This window comes from Macaca mulatta, chromosome 15 (genome assembly GCF_049350105.2).
Source record: "Macaca mulatta isolate MMU2019108-1 chromosome 15, T2T-MMU8v2.0, whole genome shotgun sequence".
Classification (NCBI taxonomy): Eukaryota; Metazoa; Chordata; class Mammalia; order Primates; family Cercopithecidae; genus Macaca; species Macaca mulatta.
This window is the reverse complement of record NC_133420.1, coordinates 64,559,586-64,574,214: the sequence shown is the minus strand read 5'-3', so window position 1 is coordinate 64,574,214 and position 14,629 is coordinate 64,559,586. Positions and strand designations below refer to the sequence as shown.

The window sequence follows — 14,629 nt, the reverse complement described above, 5'->3', positions numbered from 1 at the left end:
ACCCAGACTGGAGTGCAGTGGCACGATCTCCAATCACTGCAACCTCCGCCTCCTGGTTCAAGCGATTCTCCTGCCTCAGCCTCCCTAGTAGCTGGGATTACAGGCACCCACCACCATGCCCAGCTAATTTTTTTTGTATGCCCAGCTAATTTTTTTTGTATTTTCAGTAGAGACAGGGTTTCACTGTGTTGACCAGGCTGGTGTTGAATTCCTGACCTCATGATCCTTATGAGCCTCAGCCTTCCAAAGTGCTGGGATTACAGGAGTGAGCCACCGTGCCCAGCCTAAGAACAGGTGAATTTTTAAGACCAGGAAGCAAACACAGAAACCAAATACATGGTTTTTTGTTTTCTGTTTCTTTTTTCTTTTGCAGCTGTGAGGAATTTTTGTCAAATTAGAGAGGCTTTGTTACCCATAATTCGGAATTCTCACTTGGATTTGACCAAGTGAGGCAGTGTTGGTCAGTGGGAAAAAGACAAAAACAAAAAAACCCAACAATATGATCACTGAGCACTCTAATGGTAAGGAGAAATTAAGACCAGCTGGTTGTTAACTTTAGCTAAGACAAAATCCCTATTCAGCTGCTTATCTAGGAGTGAGTCTCAGGCTGAAAATGGCTCTCTACCATCCTAGAAATAGGAAAAAAAAAAAAAAAACCCTCATCTTCCCTGTTGGAAGTGAGCTCAAACTCCATAAAGGAGTTACCTGCCTTCTTTCATCATGGAAGCAGGAAAATTTGCCTTCCTTGTTGGAAGCAAGTAAAACTCCATAATAATAATAATAATAATAATAATAATAATAAAAGGGAGCTGTACAACAAAATAAACTTTAGATCTTTACCACATTTTGGGAGGTCAGGGATTCTCTGGAGGGGGTGCTCCCAGACCTTAGCAAATTGTCTGTTGGTTTGAGCCATGAAGTTAGCTCATGTTGGTACCAAGCACCGATAGAAGATTTGTCAAAGATCAGAGGTATCTCCACTCAGAATCCCTCCGTGGTAACCATCCTTCATGTCAGGCTTCTGAGCCCAAGCTAAGCCATCATGTCCCCATGATAAACAGCCATGTTGCTCACACAAAGCCTGTTTGGTGGTCTCTTCACACGGTCACGTGAGACACTTCATTCAGTAAATATTTACGGACTGGTTACCATACATTAGGCACTATTCCAGACATTGGACATACAATGATGAGCATGAAAAACGGTCTAGATAAGAACAGGTCTCCAGACATACTTCACACCCACTCAGTTTTGTCTTTTGTCCTAGTTGCTAATTAAAACTTACTTTGCGGTGCAGTGCGACCTCATTAACTTAAAATTACAGCCTGTCAGCTATGAGGGCTAGACCGTAAGAAAGTCCAGTGGAAATCCTTCAATGAAAAGAATCTGTTCTTGGGTGGAAGCCCCGCCCATGCAGGAGGAACAGGGGGCTTCCATTCCCGCCTCACACAGGTGAGGGTCAGCCCCTTGCTCCCTACTGTAAGCCTGATTAGTGGGCGCAGCTGACTTCAGGATCTCAAAAAGAGGAAGGGAACCCCGCCTCCTACGTGCTCGCGGGGTGGGGGCGGGGTCGGTGGACTGGGCGTGAGTTAATTGGCTGGGGGGCGGGGCGCCACGGATTGGCTCTGCTTAGGCGCTCGCGCGGATCCCGGGTGGAATGACGGGAGGGAGTCCCGGCCGCTCCTACCTCCCAGCGATGGCGTCGCGGTGCCGCGCCCAGTCCCCAGCCTGCCAGTCGGTACTCACCGCTACCCGGAGGTCGCTCAGACGGTGAGATTTGGGGCGGGTCCGAGGCAGCGGCGGGACGCTACCTGCGATCGGGACCATGAGGAGCCGCCAGACCCGGAGGGCCGGTAACGGGAGCAGTCGCGGCACCTGCTGAGCGGAAAGAGGGAGCGGCCCGGCGCCGCGGCGCGGCTGGGGCGCGGTAGAGGCTTGCCGGCGCCTCGGCCATGTCACTGCTCTGCGTGCGCGGTGAGTGCGCGGACTGGGGCGGGAGGCGGGGTGTCGGCGTAGAGGTCCCCGCACCCTTCCAGTGGGCGTCCGGTGACTGTCTCTCCCAAACTTTACATCCCGTCCGTGCTTTGGGGGACGATTATGTTGACAATCACTTATAAACGCTTGAGTTCTTTCCACTCTTTCTTGTTTTCCCCCACGTTCCTGCAAGGGAAGATTATTTCCCCATTCTGGTAGCCATGTGACAACGTTGTTGGCCGGCAGGCTCAGATCCTATTAAACAGTGACTGAGGTTCTCTAGTGAGAGTGGACGAGTTAGGAGACCGCGGATGGTTGGTGCCTGTGAATGGTGGGCCGCCTCTCATTCTTTTCCTCCTCCTCCTTGCACCGTAACACTACAGTATGCTTAGTAGCAGGTTCTTTTTATCACACTTTGAATGCGTTAGTGGTACAGCTGTCACATCCCTTCTATTGCTTGTCTTGTGCCTTGCCACTTCCCTGAACACTAACCTGTAGTATAGGCTAAGATGATTATTCTGTTCCACTTGGGAGGATGTGGTGACTGCTTTTGAGGATAAGAGGTATGATTTATTTTTATTTTTATTTTAGCTTGCCTCACAGTAACTCAAGGTGAAGGGCCATTATTGCTTTTCCCCTGAGGACACTTGACCCATCTAAGAAGATATCTTAAAGCAAGAGCTTTGGGGTTTAAGATGAGGCATGGTATGCAAACTAAGCTCCATGTGGGTAGAAACTGTTTCTTTTTTTTTTTTTTTTTTTTTTTTTTGAGACAGAGTCTTGCTCTGTCGCCCAGGCTGGGGTGCAGTGGCCGGATCTCAGCTCACTGCAAGCTCCGCCTCCCGGGTTTAGACCATTCTCCTGCCTCAGCCTCCCGAGTAGCTGGGACTACAGGCGCCCGCTACCTCGCCCGGCTAGTTTTTTGTAGAGACGGGGTTTCACCGTGTTAGCCAGGATGGTCTCGATCTCCTGACCTCGTGATCCGCCCGTCTCGGCCTCCCAAAGTGCTGGGATTACAGGCTTGAGCCACCGCGCCCGGCCTGAGACTGTTTCTTATTAGTTTTTGTATTCCTAGTGTCTGACGTAGTAGAAGCTTAATGCTGGTTTTGAATGAATGCAAGTACTGTGACTTCAGAGAGATTATCTGATCAGAAAAACACAGGGTTTGGATTAGCCATTTAATTTGATCTCGGGAAATTCAAGTTACAGCCTATCATATCTGATGTGTCTTGATTGTAAATGAGAGCATTTATCAACTAGAGCCTTCACTAGAGCCTTTTCCTGGTACCTTTTACTGGATAGAGTTCATATTTCTTTTGGCTCTACAGATTAGAAGCATTGTTGTTGTTTGTGATTTCTCCAGTAACGGTGTTTCCCCCAGCTGCTGGCAAATGGAACTGCTTTGCTCTGTTCTCTTCCACTGTTCTGTTAAATCTGCATTAACCCAAAATGGATTTGGCCATTTCCGGGGATTATGAGACATACAGTTTTTCATGGTTGATTTTTCATTAATGAGAATTTTGCTTTGCTTTTAGTAAGACATTTCTCTCAGCAGCTGGGAATGTATTTATTCCTTTAGATCTCTGCTGCTGAGTAGCAGGATTTGGGAGAGGTTGGGCTTTGCTGTGTCTCTTTGACAGTTTAATTCTCTACTGCCGTGCTGTATTACAGAGCTGGTCCTTATGAAAGACCCTTTAGGCGGGAGCACTTGTAAATCAGAAATTCCTATTTGACTGAATTTAAATTACTACTGGTGTTTTCATTTGTTTTAATAGCAGACAGGTTTCATTGTGTAGAAATTCTGCTGTTTAGCTAACTTCTTTCCTTTTTAATGTTACATTAGTGGAGTTTCTTCTATTTTGAATCTGGATAAACAGAGATGAGCAGGTCATTGTCTTTTTGAATAGAGATCCAGAAGATTTTAATTACTGAAACAAACAGGTACCTTATATGCAGATATTCATAATGAATGGCAAGGTATTCATTCTGGGAAAACTTACAGAAATGAATTGAAATACATCTTTCTTTTCATTTCTTTTTCTTTTTTTGAGACAGAGTCTCACTCTGTCACCCAGGCTGGAGTGCGGGGGCGCGATCTCGGCTCACTGCAACCTCCGCCTCCTGGGTTCAAGCGATTCTCATGGCTCAGCCTCCTGAGCAGCTGGGATTACAGGCATGAACCACCAGGCCCAGCTAATTTTTGTATTTTTTGTAGAGACAGGGTTTCACTATGTTGGCTAGGCTGGTCTTGAACTCCTGACCTCAAGTGATCCACCTGTCTCGGCCTCCCAAAGTGCTGGGATTAGAGGCATAAGCCACCGCACCCAGCACAAAATACATCTTTCTAAAATGACATTCCTTGCATTATATTTTGGCAGTAGGAATGTTATATTCTGAAAGCAGCCTATGTAGTGATATTTATTACAACTCAATTTCAATTTATCTTGGAGTAGAATCAATTAGAAACTTCCTATGCAGTCAGAGTTCAAAAAGTAGTTAACTTGATATAGAAATTGGCAAACTGGTATTGATTTAATCATTCCTAAGCATTTCATTCAAGAAGTCAGTTCTTTTGTCTTACCTTTTAATCATGCCTTATTGCCTGCAGGTTTTAAGGCTCTCAATACTCTGACGCCAGCCCTCCTTAAAAAAAATGGCCTTCTATTCTTGCCTATCTGTATGCAGACTTTGCTCTAGCACTAACTCTGTTTATTCCTCTCTGCTCTGTTCTGCACTTGTGCCCCCTGAAATACTCGTTCTGTATTTTCTGCTTATCTAAAATGTATTCTTCCTTTCCCAGCTAACAGTTTACTTTTTTGTTGTTGAAAATTTCTTGAGGTCCCCAGTCCATAGTGATCTCTTTTTCCTTTAAACCCTCAGAGCACTTGTGGTCTGAACAGTGCCACTAATTTGGAAATGAATCATATGCTGCCTGCAACTGGTCTTGTATTGTGGTGCTTATGGTGACCCAGACAAAGGAAGTAACAGCATTGGTCAGATCAGATCTGGAATTTTGTGTTCAGCTGTGGTATTTCCTTCTAAGAGGCATATTGAGAAGCTAGATTATCTTAAGAGGGGAATGATTAGAATAATGAAACACATAGGAACTGAACCATTTGAAGAATATGGGAAATTTAGTTCTAGAAGATTTAAGAGGAAGAGGATCATAATAGTACATGAAGACTTTAAAAAACTGTCTTGTAGAAGTTATATCATCTTTTTTTTGTCATTCCAGAGGACAGAACTGGGACAAGTGTGGATCAGTGGTTGAAAATGACAGGAAATTGGATTTTAGCTTAACATAAGAACAGTTGGGTTGTTCATAACAAATGGAATGGGCTAGTTAGATTTTTTGACACTAAACAGAAATTGAATGAGTGGTAAGAATGTTCTAAAGGGGATATTGACCATTGAGTGGGAGATTTGACTTGAACTTTTTTTTTTTTTTTTTAATTTTTTGAGACAGAGTCTCGCTCTGTTGCCCAGGCTGGAGTGCAGTGGCATGATCTCAGCTCACTGCAACCTCTGCCTCCCAGTTCAAGCAATTCTCCTGCCTCAGCTTCTGGGGTAGCTGGGATTACAGGCGCCTGCCACCATGCCCGGCTAATTTTTTGTATTTTTAGTAGAGACGGGGTTTCACCATGTTGGCCAGGCTGGCCTCAAACGCCTGACCTCGTGATCTGCCCACTTTGGCCTCCCAAAGTGCTGGGATTACAGGCGTGGGCCACTGCAACTGGCCTAGACTTGAATTTTTAAGAAACCACTCTTTTATATAATTCACTTAGTCTTTCTTTAAATATTTCCTTAAGTATAAAGAAATATAAGTCTTTAACATGTTTTGGCACAGCTTTACTTATAACACTGATACTTTTTTTGGGCTTTCATAGGAACCAGTGCCACATGAACAACTCCAATAAACTAAATGAAGGGTTTTGTTTGACTTTTATTGTCTTGGTATTCATGACCAAGTTTCTCCGAGCAAATTATAAAGCATTTTTAGAATCAGATCTTTCCATAGTATTTCTTTGTAATTCCCAGTGTTTATAACAGTGCTTAGTTAGATAATTTATGGGGTTTTCCCCCCCAAAAGTAATACATGCAGGCCAGGCGTGGTGGCTCTTACCTGTAATCCTAGCACTTTGGAAGGCTGAGATGGGAGGATCACTTGAGGCCAGGAGTTTGAGAACAGCCTGGCTAACATGGTGAAACCCTGTCTCTACTAAAAATACAAAAATTAGCCAGGTATGCCTGTAATCCTAGCTACTTGGGAGGCTGAGGCGTGAGAATTGCTTGAACCCAGGAGGCAGAGGTTACAGTGAGGCGAGATCACACCACTGCATGCTTTGGGTGACAAAGCAGGACTCTGTATCAAAAAAAAAAATGTATATGGTAATACGTTGCTAATTATAGAAAATAAAGAAAATGCAGAAAAGTACAAAAAAAGAAAAATTTTCATGGGCCCACCACCTGCCAATACCATTGCTAACTCTTTATAATTTAATTTTTTTTTTTTTAAAGATGGGATCTCACTATGTTGCCTAGGCTGGATTTGAACTCTTGGGCTCAAGTGACTCTTGTCCGCATCACAAGTAACTGGGACTACAAGGAACATAACACCACACCCAACTATTGTTAACTTTTTAATTCATTGTTTTCATTTTGTTTTTATTATAAGGTGATAAATATGCAGATAAGAAGTTGAAACAGTTTAGAGTGTGAAGTAGAAGGAAAAGTTCTCCTGTCCCCATTCTGCATTCTTACTTCCCAGAGCTAACTACCGTTTACTGTCTCTTACCTATCCTTCTGGAAATTTTCATTACAGATGAGTATATAGGTTCTGCAGTTGAATGTGTACAGCATTCTTCAGCTTTTTTTTTTTTTTAACCTCAATGGTGTATTTTCCTGTCAGATCACGTGAGTCTATACCCAGCTTGTCCAACCTGTGGCACATGGGCTGCATGTGGCCCAAGACGGCTTTGAATGTGGCCCCACACAAATTTGTAAACTTTCTTAAAACATTATGAGATTTGTCAGCTATCATTAGTGTTAGTGTATTATTTTTTTTTTTTGAATTTTTATTTTTTGAGACAGTCTCGCTCTGTTGCCCAGGCTGGAGTGCAGTGGCGTGATCTCAGCTCACCGCAACCTCTGCCTCCTGCCTCCTGGGTTCAAGCGATTCTCCTGCCTCAGCCTCCTGAGTGGCTGGGATTACAGGCGCCCATCACCACGCCCAGCTAATTGTTTGTATTTTTAGTAGAGATGGGGATTCACCATGTTAGCCAGGATGGTCTCAGTCTCCTGACCTTATGATCCACCTGCTTCGGCCTTGCAAAGTGCTGAGATTACAGGCGTGAGCCACCGTGCCTGGCCAGTGTTAGTGTATTTTATGCATGGCCCAAGATAATTATTCTTCTTCCCATGTGGCCCAGGGAAGCCAAAAGGTTGGACACCCTGGTCTATACCATTCTTTTGAGTGGCTGCAGAGTATTCTGTTATATAAGCATACATAATTTAAACAGTTTTATATTGATGATATTCAGGATGTTTTTCTTTTCACCATTACAAACAGTGCTACAATGAACATCTTTGTAGATTTTTTTTTTTTTTTTTTTGAAATGGAGTCTCACACTTTTGCTCAGGGTGGCATGCAGTGGCGCCATCTCCACTCGCTGCAACCTCCACATTCTGGGTTCAAGCAATTCTCCTGCCTCAGCCTTCTGAGTAGCTGGGATTACAGGCACCTGCCACCATGCCTGGCTAATTTTTTTTCTTTTTTTTTTGTATTTTTAGTAGAGAAGGGGTTTCACCAGGTTGGCCAGGCTGGTGTTGAACTCCTGACCTTGTGATCTGCCCTCCTCAGCCTCCCAAAGTGCTGGGATTACAGGTGTGAGCCACCACGCCCAGCCTGTAGATGGGTTTTAAACATTTGTTTTTGTTTTTGAGACAGGGTCTTGCACTGTCACCTAGGCTGGAGTACAGTAGTACAATCATGGCTCACTGCATCCTCAAACTCCTGGGCTCAATCTATCCTCCCATCTCAGCCTCCTGAGTAGCTGGGACTACAAGTGCATGCCACCATGCCTGACTAATTTTTCTGCTTTTTGTAGGATGGAATTTCCCTATTTTGCCTAGGCTGGTCTTGAACTTCTGCACTCAAGTGATCTGCTCACCTCGGCCTCCCAAAATGCTAGGATTACAGGTGTGAGCCACTGCACCTGACCTTTTTTTTTATTATTAATTTTTCTCTTTCCAACTTTTTTATTTTAAGTTCAAAGGGTGCATATGCAGGTTTGTTACATGGGTAAATTGCATTGTGCCATATTGCAGGGGTTTGATATGCAGATAATTTTGTCACCCAGTGATCAGCATAATACCCAAATAGGTAGTTTTCAGTCCTTACTCTCCTCGCACTGCATAGATAGTTTTTGATATATGTTTGGAGATCTCCAGTTAGCTTTCCACCTGGACTTTGTGTGTGATTTGCTCGTTGCTGTTTTCTTTGGCATATAATTATACTCAGTTGAACCAGATGCCTCCGTGTCTCAGATCAACATACTCTATTAAGAGCAGATCCTTCATCAACAGGTAATATTTTTCTATGCCTATTGAAACGACCAAAGACTCTGCTCTTGTAAGTAAGTTTGACCTGTGATTTCCATGTACTTTTCTTTCTTATTTGTATTTTATTTTCCATATGAACATGTATTACTTGCTTTTTTTTTTTTTTTTTTTGATACACGGTCTCGCTCTGTTGCCCAGGCTGGAGTGCAGTGGCGGTGCAGCCTTGACCTCCCTGGGCTCAGGTGATGCTCTCACCTTAGACCCCTGAGTAGCTAGAACTACAGGCTTTCTTGTAGAGACAGGGTTTTGCTATATTTCCCAGGGTGGTCTTGAACTCCTGGGCTCAAGCAATCTGCCTGTCTCAGCCTCCCAAAGTGTTGGGATTAACAGGTGTGAGCCACTGTGCCCGACTGCATTTTTAAAACAGAACAAAACAATGTCACTGGTGATGGTAACAGGACCAAGTTGATTTATATTGTGATTTGCCCTTTAAAAAACTCGTTACTGCACAGGTGAGGTGGCTCATACCTGTAATTCCAGTACTTTGGGAGGCCGAGTCAAGAGAATCACTTCCGTCCAGGAGTTTGAGACCAGCCTGGGCAACATAACAAGACCCCATTCCTACCAAAAAAATATTCAAAAATTAGCTGTACGTGTTGATGCATGCCAGTAGTCTCAGCTACTTGGGAGGCGAGGCAGGAGGATGACTTGAGTCCAAGAGGTAAGGGTGTAGTGAGCCATGTTCATGCCACTGCACTCTATCCTGGGTGACAGAGCCATCTCAAAAAAAAAGTTCATGGCTTATCATTAATCATCCATCTAACTAGACACGTTGATTGTGCATTGATTCTACTCTAGGGAGAGTCCAAAAATATATTTCGGTTTACAGCCATTGTGGAAAGTAGGAATGGTAATGATATTAGAGTTTGCAGACATAAGGATAGGTTGGTCAGATACTTCTCATCTCCTTCCCCACCCGCCACCTGCCGCTGAATGTTATTGTCATCTGCCTCAGCTAACTCCTTTTTGCTGGGCTTCCATCGATCATGGTTCTAGTAGTCCCTGCCCTTAGAGCAGAGTTGTGGCTGTGTTCCTTTCACTTAGGGCCTCAGGAAGTTGACTATGCTTTGTGTGAGCCAGGCAGTGATGGGGGAAAGGAGCAATTTCCTCTGCTATGCTATTGTTATAAACTGTTCTGTTCCTTATAAGTAGTGTATTCTGTAATTTAGTTTCTAAAAGTGCGGTTTCTAATATTTGGGCTCTTTAGGCCAATAAGCTTAATTTGTATCCTATTTACCTGTGCTGTGTATTTCAGACTTTAATGAGTTTGTTTAAAGTTTGGGCTGTGTATCATTAGTAAATATTTGTTGAATACTTTCTCTGTGCATGTTTATGACACAAATCTGTATTGTAGATAAGAGGCCATGGAATCTAGATAGGTTTTAAAATGTCTGTTATACAGTGTTCTTATATAAACTGAAATAATCCATTAGGATTATTAGGTCTGATTGGGAATAAGCAGGATAAATTAAGTTCTTCCTTGAGTAGGGAAATAACTGCACTGTCTTGTTCTAACATTTATTTTCACATTGTTATTATTATTATTACTGTTTTTTTGTTTTGTTTTGTTTTTGAGATAGAGTCTCGTTCTGTTGCCCAGGCTGGAGTGCAGTGGTGCAATCTCAGCTCACTTGCAACCTCTGCCTCCCAGGTTCAAGCGATTCTCCTGCCTCAGTCTCCTGAGTAGCTGGGACTACAGGCATCCACCTCCACTCCTGGCTAATTTTTGTATTTTTAGTAGAGACGGGGTTTCACCATGTTGGCCAGGCTGGTCTCTAACTCCTGACCTCAAGTGATCTGCCCACCTCGGCCTCCCAAAGTGTTGGGATTACAGGTGTGAGCCACCATGCCCAGCCTTATTATTAGTTTTTTTTTTTTTTTTTTTTGAGACGGAGTCCGGCTCTGTTGCCCAGGCTGGAGTGCAGTGGCCGGATCTCAGCTCACTGCAAGCCCTGCCTCCCGAGTTCACGCCATTCTCCTGCCTCAGCCTCCCGAGTAGCTGGGAGTACAGGCGCCCGCCACCTTGCCCGGCTAATTTTTTTTGTATTTTAGTAGAGACGGGGTTTCACCGTGTTAGCCAGGATGGTCTCGATCTCCTGACCTCTTGATCCGCCCGTCTCGGCCTCCCAAAGTGCTGGGATTACAGGCTTGAGCCACTGCGCCCGGCCCTATTACTAGTTTTTTGAGACTGGATCTTGCTTTGTTGCCCAGGCTGGAGTACAATGGTGCAAACATGGCTCTCTGCAGCCTCGACCTCCTGGGATCAAGTGGTATGCTCATTTCAGCCTTCTGAGTACCTGGGACTATAGGCATGAACTACCATGCTTGGCTAATTAAAAAAAAAATTTTTTTTTTTTAGAGATGGGTTCTTGCTATGTTGCCCAGGCTGGTCTTGAACTCTTGGGCTCAAGCAATCCTTCTGCCTCAGCCTCCTAAAATGCTGGGATTATAATCATGAGCCACCATCTTTAGCATTTAAAGTAAGAGTTTTTGAGTTTGGGGAGTATTCTTTTTTTTTTTTTTTTTTTTTGAGACGGGGTCTCGCTCTGTCACCCAGGCTGGAGTGCAGTAGCCAGATCTCAGCTCACTGCAAGCTCCGCCTCCCGGGTTCACGCCATTCTCCTGCCTCAGCCTCCCGAGTAGCTGGGACTACAGGCGCCCGCCACCTCGCCCGGCTAGTTTTTTGTATTTTTTAGTAGAGACGGGGTTTCACCGGGTTAGCCAGGATGGTCTCGATCTCCTGACTTTGTGATCCACCCGTCTCGGCCTCCCAAAGTGCTGGGATTACAGGCTTGAGCCACCGCGCCCGGCCAAGTTTGGGGAGTATTCTATATATACCTTCTTTTTTTTTGAGAGAGGGTCTCATTCTGTTGCTCAGGCTGGAGTGCCATGGTGCTAATCAGGGCTCACTGCAGCCTCAATCTTGCTGCGCTCAGCTGATTCTTCCACCTCAGTCTCCTGAGTAGCTGGGACTGTATGCTTGTGCCACCACACCTGGCTAATTTTTGTAGTTTTTGTAGAGACAGGGTTTTGTCACTTTACCCAGGTTAATCTTGAACCTGTAAGGTCAAGTGGTCTGCCCGCCTCAGCCTCCCAAAGTGCTGGGTTTACAGGCATGAACCACCGTGCCTGGCTCCTTTTTTTTTGAGATGGAGTCTCATTCTTTTACCCAGGCTGGAGTGCAGTGGCTCAATCTTGGCCTACTGTACCCTCCATCTCCCAGGTTCAAGAGATTCGCCTGCTTCAGCCTCCCGAGTAGCTGGGATTACAGGCACCCACCACCATGCCCAGCTAATTTTTGTATTTTCAGTAGAGACAGGGTTTCGCCATGTTGGCCAGGCTGGTCTCAAACTCCTGACCTCAGGTGATCCACCCACCTCAGCCTCCCAAAGTGCTGGGATTACAGGTGTGAGCCACCATGCCTGGTCTCAAGTATAGTTTTTTAAAGAAAGAAGTCTCACTCTGTTGACCGGACTGGAGTGCAGTGATGTGATCATAGCTCACTGTATCCTCAAACTCCTCAACTCAAGAGATCCTCCTGTTTCAGTCTCCCAAGTAGTTGGGACTACAAGCATGTGCCCCCACACCTGGCTAATTTTTGGAAAGTTTTTTGTAGGGATGGGTCTCCCTATATTGCCCACGCTGGTATCAAACTCTTGGCTTCAAGCATTCCTTCTCTCCAGGACTCCCAAAGTTCTGAGGTGACACACATGAGCCACTGTTCCCCACCCCAGGCTAGTTTATTTTGATTAACATGTTTGTCAGATTCTGCCACTTGATGTGTGTGGCAGGTAGTTCATTGATTTTCGTTGCTATGTAGTATCTTGCTAGATGAATACACCATTATTTATTTAATGTATTTCTTAATCTCATGACAGTGTAGATTAGATTATGTAGGGGAGAAATTGTAGGCACTTGAATTATAGCAGGAGTGATTTAGATTACATAGAAATTAAAATTTCTTGATGAAATTTGAACTGCCACAGAAAAACTGTGAAATTTATTTTTCTAGGGCTCTTCAAAAATAAGCCCTATTTCCTTCATTTAAAATTTTATTTAATTTTTTTTTTGTAGAGATGGGATCTCACTACGCTGTCCAGGCAGTTCTCAAACTCCTGGGCTCAAGGCCTCTTCCTGCCTCTGCTTCCCAAAGTGCTGGGATTACAGGTGTGAGCTACCATGCCTGGCCCCTTTGTTTTTTTTTCTTTTAATTGATATGTCATAGATGTACGTATTTTGGAGATATATGTCATATTTAGATAAATTCATATAATGTGTAATGATCAATTCAGGGCAATTAGGATATCTGTCACCTCAAGCATCTTTCATACTGGGAACACTGAAATTCTCTCTGGCTATTTGGAAATGTATGATAGATTTTCATTAACTATAATCATCCTACTGAACTATCGAATACTAGATCTTATTCCATTTATCCAACTGTATTTTTGTAATCTTTAATCAACCTTTCTTAATCCTCCTTCTCCTGTTTCCTTTTGTATACTAAGGTGTAAGTGCTCTGGATGAGGAAGGTTAGATAAGCAGCTTTGCATTTCCTGTTTTGTTGCAGTCTTTTCTTTGATTATTGGGAAATGGAATAAAAATGTAAGCATATGGTTAAAATGTGTTCAGCTTTATAAAGTATATTAAAATAATTCTTTCGTTATCTTTAGTAAAAATGAAATGTACTTTCTCAAGTGTGATGTCCAGAAATAATTATCCACTGGGTGTGTGAGAAAGGCCAATAGAATCTAAGGAAAAAGAATCATGAAGTCTTTTTTTTTTGTGCTGATGAATCCTGCAGTGATAAAATATGTGGTAACAATGTGACAAGAGGAAGTTTGTGCTAAGGTGTATTTGTGTGAACTACTTTTATCCTATAAATAGGGAGAAGCAATTCTTAGTCATTAGGAATATAGGTTTCCAGAAAGAAGAGTGTTGCTTTCCTGTTGCTGCTCGGTTCTCTCTTTTGTCATAGTAAGTACTTCTTTAGAGCTGTAGAAGACAGGCCTGTGGACTGTGTTGGGCTGTTAATTTTCTCTTGCAACTGTTTGCTTTATTGATTTCTATAGCGTTTCATTGTAAATGATGTTGAGAAGAGGTTAGAGGGCAGGGAGGGAGATCTGCCTAGCAACCAAGAAGGGGCTGGCAGTTGGACAGTGGGAAGATAATTGCTTTTATATAATTAGAGTTAGGGCAAAGATGATTCAAAAGGCTAGATTACTTACATGAGCCAAATTAGTTATGAAGCAAATTTTAGAGACTTTGTCTGCAAAAGGATAGAGGAAATCTCCTTGCCAAGGAAAGGAGAGTAAATGATAGATATAAACCTGTATGTCTACTTCACTTCAGCCCTCCATTCCCACAATTATACCAGAGAGCATGTCATTCTTTGGAATGGTGCTCTCCTTTTGTAATCTTAATCTTCAGAATCTATCTTTTTTCTTGAGACAGAGTCTCACTTTATAGCTCAGGCTGGAGTGTGGTGGCGCGATCTCGGCTCACTGCAACCTCCACCTCCCTGGTTCAAGCGATTCTCGTGCCTCAGCCTCCCAAGTAGTTGGGATTACAGGCACTCACCATCATGCCCAGCTAATTTTTTTATTTTTGGTAGAGATGGGGTTTCGCCATGTTGCCCAGGCTGGTCTCAAACTCTTGAGCTCAGGTGATCCGCCCGCCTCAGCCTCCCAAAGTGTTAGGATTACAGGCATGAGCCACTGCGCCTGGCCAGAATCTATCTGATCGTATTCTTTTACAGCTTTTACTCTTGCTGTGCTTTAACCACTGTGATATAAGCTAGATGTTAAAAGCTTTGGTTTTAGACAGACAGGGCTTGGTGAATATATCAGCTCCAATACTATGAGTTGTCTGCCTTTCCATATGTTACTTCATCTCATTGACCCTTAATTTCCACATCTTTAAAATTCATATATTTGTTAGGGTAATAGTACCAGTGATGGTGAAAATACCTATAGCAAAGTATTGCTGACATAATTGTTGTGAAAGTGATTAGCACTGTCCCAGACATAGAAGA

The 14,629-nt window shown here is 43.6% G+C and overlaps 1 protein-coding gene across 23 annotated transcripts in view; it reads left to right on the top strand.

The window, feature by feature from the left end:
* The first annotated feature begins 1,683 nt into the window (after nt 1-1,683).
* UNC13B (unc-13 homolog B) overlaps nt 1,684-14,629 on the top strand; it is a 235,883-nt gene continuing 222,937 nt past the window's right edge. For 21 of the 23 annotated variants that reach the window (XM_077965804.1, XM_077965801.1, XM_077965797.1 and 18 more), the window contains exon 1: nt 1,684-1,974. Coding sequence is in view for 12 of the 23 variants with exons in the window: in XM_015117503.3 (XP_014972989.2) it covers nt 1,953-1,974 (22 nt within the window). In the remaining 11 variants the exon portion in view is untranslated. Of the gene's footprint in view, nt 1,979-14,629 lie in introns of all 23 variants that reach the window. The other 2 variants (XM_077965789.1, XM_077965795.1) reach the window with 1 other exon arrangement.